Raw genomic sequence first — 8,223 nt, forward strand, 5'->3', positions numbered from 1 at the left:
GCAGAGTTCATATTTTATGGACAAGCATTTGAATAGAAGACTTTAATATGTTGCAACTACAACTTGTAAGCACTACCGTGGGAATTACAAAATCAAGGAAAAGTCTCTATGTCCTTGCTTTCTTTTGTTAAATACAAATGGTCTCAACACTGAGATTCGGCAAGGCTTAAGGAGCTCTATTCTGTCAAGCCAATGTACACAGTGCCAAGCAGATAGGCTGGGAATGGGACTCAGAATCTTGAAGGCTGGTTGACCAAGGGAATTGACAAAAGGTCAGAGAGTTTAGATTTGCATGTCAAATCAAAACGTGCATATAACTGTGTGCTTTACATGTTGATCCACTTCAAAGTTCCTTCCAGGAAGGAAGTGTCCTAGCACTGTAATTTGCCCCATGTGCACAGTTTTAAGGCTTAATTTGTCACAGTTCCAAATGCTATCTTTCTCTATCCCCAAAAATGCCACAAGAGCTTCTCCAAAGTGTGACAAATATTATTCACATCTTAGAATAGTAACTGCCTACAGCCATCTCTCTTTAAAGTCCATTAGTATAAAAATTAAATCCGACCAGGACTTCTGTTAGATTCCACTGCATCTTGCTTCTGACTGATGTTTTTATTCCTGCTTCTGCCACGGTTTCTGCTTTTATTGCTGCTTCTGCAATCCCCAGTATTGTCCCAACTCACAAAATATTCACCAGATTTACTGAAATATTGTCCACATGTATTATAAATTTACAAAGGTTAATGTCAGGGCCGTGAGACATGAAAGCAAAATGAAACTGTGGAAAAGATAGGTAGTAGCTTAAGACATGCTCCTCTTCCTAGGAGTTAAGTCTCTTGGCGTGTTCTAGTGTAATTGGATCAAGTTAGTCAGAAATGTGAAGTCCGGGAATGAGATGGATAGATATGTGGGTAATGAATGGCTTTAGGGATTGAAAGTAAGGTATCTGGGACATTCGCATCCCTCTGGTCAGAGATTCTGATAACCCATCTGGATGAAGATAGATTGTTCCCATCTGTTGGACATCTTAATGTTGGGTCTTGGGCAGTTTCTCGGATTGGCTGTCCACATGACAAACTACAAATATGCAAGGTTTTTTTAATTGGCTTCCCTTCAGCTACAGCGGATGAATGGACTGCACAGATGATGCAGGTTATCCAATAGAAATGATCCTATTAGGGTGCACAGCTTGTGAATAATGCTTGTTTCTGGTACCTTTTTATCTGCAACAGAAGGCAGGATAACATAATTTCCACAAGGGCAATCAATAAACAGCTTATGACAAATGGCAGCACCTAATAACAGCAAAAAATATCTTAATGTGGCAAAAACCAAGCTAGAGACTTCTAGAGTTCTCTAGGCTGCATTTTGTATTTCATGTGGGCAGGGTAACTTTCATGAGTTACAAGATATAGACTGGGAGCCTCCTTCTGGCTCCCAGTCTGTGTCTTAATGCCTCTGTAATCTTTATGCTTTTGATGAAGCTTTGATTTGCATTCCCTACTGTTCCCTGCAGACAAAAGCGTAGTTTTGCAGTCAAATAAACCCAGGATGTACATAATTGCACCCCTCCTCCAATGAAACTTTTGTTGATTTTGGTTTTGTAATTTTGTAATTTTCATTACACTCTTCTAGAGCCTTGTACATCTTCCATGTTGATATTATTGTAACTGGAAGCTGATAGACTATTTTCAACTTCTCTTCTTAGATTGTGGTGTGAGTGTAATTTTAAGATGATTTATTTTATTGCTAGCCACCTTGAGTATTGCACAAAGGAACATGGGATATAAATTTAACAAAGATATAAAAATGTACACGTACTTAAGCCTCATGTGTAAAGCACCTTTCACAAGTCTAGTAAAAATGGATAAGCATCATGCTTCTTTTCAGATGAGGCAACTCCCTTCTGTTATCATGAACGTAATCAGTTGACATCCACTTCATGCAAAGATTGTCATAATGAACTTTGGCTTTGAGGGTACAGCCCAAGCAATATTGTAGCAGGCATAGTTACGGTAAATCTGTTCTTTGTAGTATGTGATGGTTCTTACACTTGCTTTCCAGCTCTCCGAAGACTAGGACTAGAAGACAGTTGCAACGATTAAACTGCATCCTCAGCTACCAGTCTAATGAGGTTAAAAGTGCAGATCTGCTAATGGATTTAGTATAATCTTGCACATTGGAGGGAAGAATGCAGGATATACTGATGGACTCTGACTACCTGTCATCCAGTGTTAGAGGTGGAAGTCAGTGCAAAGGCACTTGAGAGAGATTAGTCTGTTAGTGAAATTGGAGGCCTTTGTTCCTAATGGCACACCACGCAAAGTAGATAGGTAGGTAGGTGATCTGTACTGGGGCAATGCATACAGGGAACAAACCTTGCAGTGTCACAAAAACTTGTTTCTACTGTCTGCAAGGCAACCTGCTTATACTCACATTACCTCAGTTTTAGGGGAATACTGCTGTCTGATTTCGTTTCATAACCCATGATTTGATGTCTTGTTTTGAAGGTTGCAATAGCTTGCCCTTCCACCTTAAACAGGTTGGATATTCCTATGAGCATTACTATACTTTCCTAAAGCAATGCTACATTTTCCTCTTCTCTTCCCATGTCCTCATAAAGAACAGTTCAAGCATATCTTAAAACTACGGTAAATGATGCAAGAATGAACACATACTGGCCTGTAATAAGCAAAACCAGAAATCTCGGATAGGAGCATACACAGCAATCTATCTTGTCATCACATATTAATTGGGGATTATGCTTTAAAACAGCCCTTTTATAACGGGAATATCAGGTTCAGTTTTTGAACTATGCAGTTTACCCAGATGGTGGGTAAAGAGAACTTTGCAGTAATTCAAGCTAGAGAACAGAGACTGGAAAAAGAGGACTGTGGTGATGCCATCAAAACCAGTTTTAGATCATATCTATGTGATATTGCAGTGACTATAGTGGAGTTAAATGCAGTGTAGCTGGAGATTAACAAAGGTTGAAGGGCTGTCTCATGCAGCCCCTCTGAGTTCTTGCTTCCCCATCAGTCTGAAGCAGAATATCAATCTGAAGCAGAATAACTGTGTAGTATTGCCCCAAATGTACTGCTGCAAATGGAGCTTCTTTTGATAATAATCACATTAGCCCAGGGGTAGGCAACCTAAGGTCCGGGGGCTGGATGTGGCCCAATCGCCTTCTCAATCCAGCCCGTGGACGGTCTGGGAATCAGCGTGTTTTTACATGAGTGGAATGTGTCCTTTTATTTAAAATGCATCTCTAGGTTATTTGTGGGGCCTGCCTGGTGTTTTTACATGAGTGGAATGTGTCCTTTTATTTAAAATGCATCTCTAGGTTATTTGTGGGGCCTGCCTGGTGTTTTTACATGAGTAGAATGTGTGCTTTTATTTAAAATGCATCTCTGGGTTATTTGGGGGCATAGGAATTCGTTCTCCACCCAAAAAACAAATAGTCTGGCCCCCCCCATGGTCTGAGGCGCGGTGGACCTGCCCACAGCTGGAAAAGGTTGCTGACCCCTGCATTAGCCCTTCCTTCTGCTCCTGACAAGCTTAGAGTTGAGGCTATTGCTCAGAAGGACCCACAAATTGAAGACCATTCATTGTTGGATGCAATTAAGGCTTTTCAGTTTAGCAAACTTGACTCTGGGAAGGGCAAGAGGAAGCTCTGTACCTACCTGGGACTGTTGTGTTTAGTGATACCTACCCTTTACATTGGTGTTTCCCAATTCAGATGACATGTCCTTCGATGTCTCTTGGTTTGCCATGCACTCGATCGCAATGGACAGAGACCCCGTTTTCCTCGCTTCATTAGATCGGAAAGGGATAGTCACCCAGGCCAAAAGAAATGGAAGCAGTGATGTCAGCTTGGAAAGAATCAGCCCCATGGAATTCCGTCTTAGGATTCATGGCTGTGAAGACCAGGACTTTGGCAACCACTACTGCTTAGTAACCCCCTGGGTACGGTCAACTGCAGGGATCTGGCAACAGGAGATGGAGGTCAAATCCAAGCCAATACTTGTAACTGTGAAAATGGATGGTAAGAGTGCCTCCAATTTGTTTATATATAGCATTATCAGTTGTCATTGAGAAGTAATCAACATACTTTGTCTTTCAGCATAGTGGCAAACAACATAATGCTTTCTACCACTATTGGTTTTTATGACTGCCCATGAGGGTTTTCCCGTTCTTGCATCACTAAGTGGTGATCCAGGGAAAATCAGACAAAACTGCTAGAACGCACTAATATGATAGCTTGCAATTCAATTTCTTGTAGTAGTAGTTGCTCTGTTTTCTATTTGTTTTATTTAACTAGTTTGTATAATTAGTCCTCAGAAATCTGCTGTTTTTCTGTTGAGTGTGAGTTGTTTGAAGCAACATACATTTTACTCTACAGGCAGATGCTCATTCCAAGCCACCATGTTATGCTGGCTTACAGTGTTGTTTCGATTACTGGCCTTCATGGTAATTGGTTGCCTTTTAAATATCGATTGAACTGGACATTTGCTGGTGGCAAGTCTCAGTGTTTGATTCTTTTTCTTAAAATTTAGAATGGAAGGTGGGATGTTTACGTAATCATAGATAACAGTAGCTGACAAATATTTCTTTCAGTACTCTTAACATTTTTAATCTTTATAAATTGACCTGGGACTGCATTGACATCCTTATGAATCTCTGTTACTTTCTCTGTCCAGGTCAGGTGCAAGTAACAAATGGCAAAGGAATACGTTTTCTAACTTGCAAGAAACATTTACTCTCTCTGGATTGTGCATAACATTTCTTCTTCTTCTTCCTCCCTCACCCTCAGTGCTGAATGCTTTCAAATTCCCACTGTTGATTGGCATTGGCCTGTCCACAATCATTGGACTCTTATCTTGTCTGATTGGCTACTGCAGTTCCCGTTGGTGTTGCAAGAAGGAAGTTCAAGAAACCCGACGAGAGAGACGCCGACTTATGTCTATGGAAATGGACTGAGCTTCAAAGTTGAGGTGGATGCACACGATTTTGGGAGGGAGGGGATTTTGGAAGGCCTGAGGCTACTCAGACTTGAGTGTGTCAAGCCAAAATGCCCTGACAACAATTGTCTGACCTTCTCTCCTGGACATAGAACTTCTCCTTTTACCAGTGTTTCACATTTAGAGCACAAGTAGTGTTTGTCAGCATTGAGCTCTTCTTCAAGTGGCACTTTTTGAGGGATAGTTCTTTTCCCCCCACAGGCAAACTGTTCCACAGTGTGCTTCCTGCAGACCTTTAGCTAAGACTCACTATCAAGGCTTGTGTTTAAAACGTTTCCCCTTGTTGTTTAATAGGAAGATGGAATTGGAAGAGCTCAGAGGCAATAAATGTCTTCCTTTATAACTAGCTGATCCCTAGAGAAGAGAGAACAGGTTCCCTTACTCCGGACAGAATCTGGCGAGGAAATCCTCTTGTCTGCTGTTGGTGGGATTGGAATTCATCCAAAACTAAAACTTGGATTGTAGTTTCTGAAGTCTTTTTTTTTTTTTAGTGCTGGTTTAGCAGCCCTGCAAAGGAAGTAGGCAGCAATACAAACCTTTTCTTACAGTGCCCTGCCTCCCACTGTGCTTCATATTGTGCCCACTATTATCATACTGATAAGAGGGGCTTGAGCTTCTGTGCCCTGCATATTCCTAAGAGCCTCAACATGAAGTGCCACCACTTTTTCCACTTCTGCTCACTGTGCTGGTGATTTCTTTTTCATAACGAACATGTCACCTCTAGAAACTGGATGGAGACTGCTAGATGTTCTTAGGTGGATCACAGGTCTACCTAACTCAAGGACCAGAAGGTCTAAAATTGAGGCAGAATCCTCCTTGTTCAAACATTCCTGACTCGGGGCAAGTAGAAAAAAGTCACAGAGAGCAGTGTGCCATGACAGATTAAGGTGCACCATGACAAAGACCCCTGCAGATCGGTGAACAAGGGTCTAGATCTGCCGCTTGTTATTGGGGAACTTACACAATTGGTTTTGCAGCCACCAAGTAGACTTTGGCATTGATCAGTGTCTGCAGTTGTAACTCAGGGTAGGGGTAAGGAGGGAGGGAGGAATATAGTGGATATACGTGGGGGATAGTGCTCCTTTTCTGGATTCCCTTGTGCATGCCGCATAGTGCAGCATATCCTTTGCTGACACACTAGGATAAATGATCATGATGGGGATCTCTGGTGCTAAAGTAGAGGGATCTAGATCTTGTCTTCCACATACCTTTATCCCTTATCCAAGGAGCTGCCCCTGTGACTTAAGGCATCTAAATCTTCCAGCACAGCCAGCATATCTAAGCAATAAGAATTCAGAACAGAGGCATTTTCCAGAAAACTTTAGGCATTAAACATGTGTGACTTGAGTCAAGCCTAAGACTGAATGTCCATTCAAAGAGCAAATTGTCATTCTACTCTATTGTACTTGGAGGTGAAGTTGACCTGCAGAGTAAACTGGTTAATACAAGTTGAATGGCGATTGTCCACATACACAAGGAGGCATGCAGGATGTTATGTGTGTCAACAGCAAATTAGCACATTCATCTGAAGGCACAAATGGTGTTCACAAATCACCAGTTTCAGCCTGCATTGACTCCAGTGTAAGATTGTGCATATTGCTAGGTTTGCAAGCTTTAATTCTGGGGTGTCCAAACTCAGATTCCTGAAAGGTTCCTTGAGAGCTGCAGGAACCCACTGGAAATCAGCAAACTTTAAAGTTGTATGGAGTCAACATGGCTAGAGTCCTCCAGAAGGCTTAGTAAATATGAGAGTTCTGGTTGGCTGACCATGGTAATCTGCCCCTTTGGGGCCTTCTCTGTGGCAAACCGTTTTTGCACTTGACATTTAGAACATTGCCCCAGGTGGCTTATATTTAATCCGACATCCCACCCATCTAGACAAATCCTATGTCTTAATCTTTCATATTGCAAGCTAATGTTTTAGTTGCATTCTCCATATTGTAAGACTTGTTTCTTTCTTTTTTAAAGTGGAGCAGAAGCAGTTGTCTAAAGCACAAATTATCCTTCCATGCATATTGTGTCTTGAGTCTTTCTGTTCTCACATTTTGAGGGATAAACAAAAACATTTAAATGCAATAATTATGAAATGGCTTAGCCCAGGAAAGTTTAATTTTCTTTGAACACTTATTGCACACTTTGCCTCTCCATGGAAAGAAACTCAGGGTTATTTTGGTTCAGGGATTCCCTGCCTTTCATAGCAAGGTTCTCTCAAGTTGTTGCCCAAGCTTCTTAGACCAGAGGGTGGGGAGCTATTTTTCTTCTAAACAAATCTGGCTGATAGGTTCAACTGCTCCTTTTGATTTGGGATTATGCTTTCTCCCTTGTACTTAAGTATACCTTGAAGTAGTACCACTCCAGAGTCTCCTTCCAATTGTGCCAATTTTATATTGTTCCTCTTTTTAAAAAGTAGCTCTTCTGTCTCTCCAGAAAATATTTGTTGCTTCTGTTTTGTGTTAACTCTCTCTGGTATCTCTGTGGAGAAGAAGTTGCATGGGATTCAGTTAGGTGTTCAACAGTATTTGTCAGAGTTGCAGTCATGGAATCAACAGTCAAACATTCTAAGGGCTCCTGTCAATCCTGATTTGTCTCTTTCCATGCTTCTAGCTCACAGTTGGGAATTCAGGACATTTGGAACACGAATTGGGTAACATTTCAAAAGCATCTTTCTTAAAGGACAGGAAATCTTTTTGGTTGATTTTGAAGAAAGGTTTTAGGCACAGCTCTGGAAGCTTTTAAAGAAATGTGTTCAGCATGGCTTTGGAAGATATGAGTTGAACAGTTAAACAATGCTGTGTAATGTGTTTTTTACATTGAAAATAAATTGTCTTTTTATAAAATTGTGTTCTGTGGTCATTGTGTTAAATTACATGTTCCTCTCCTTTTATATGTGGTGTTCCGTGTACTTTGTGGTTTCCACTGCATGGAGTGGTGTATTATCCCATTTTAGTCAAAGGAAAATGAAATAATGTTGTTGCTTGTCTATGCTGTCAAAAGCAGCCCTGATTTTCATTCTTGACCAGTCCCCTATATTGGAATGTCAATATTGCTGCATCCTGCTCTAAAATGATGCACCGAAGATCTCAAAATCACCATTAGTTGATGCTTTACAGTCCGCTCTATATTGACTTGAGATGCCCCTGTAATGTTTTTCTCTCAAAGGGTTTTTTGTTTTGTTTACAGTCTCTTGCTTTACATAATTAGC

The 8,223-nt window shown here is 41.0% G+C and overlaps 1 protein-coding gene across 2 annotated transcripts in view; it reads left to right on the forward strand.

The window, feature by feature from the left end:
* Window positions 1-7,858, forward strand: part of PTGFRN (prostaglandin F2 receptor inhibitor) — an 86,577-nt gene extending 78,719 nt beyond the window's left edge. For both annotated transcript variants that reach the window (XM_081002827.1, XM_081002828.1), the window contains 2 exons: window positions 3,740-4,045; window positions 4,814-7,858. In XM_081002827.1, coding sequence (XP_080858953.1) covers window positions 3,740-4,045; window positions 4,814-4,980 — 473 coding nt within the window. In that variant the 3' untranslated portion in view covers window positions 4,981-7,858. The remainder of the gene's footprint in view (window positions 1-3,739; window positions 4,046-4,813) is intronic.
* The last annotated feature ends 365 nt before the right edge of the window (window positions 7,859-8,223 follow it).

This window comes from Podarcis pityusensis (genome assembly GCF_964106645.2).
Source record: "Podarcis pityusensis genome assembly, chromosome: 4".
NCBI classification, from domain to species: Eukaryota; Metazoa; Chordata; class Lepidosauria; order Squamata; family Lacertidae; genus Podarcis; species Podarcis pityusensis.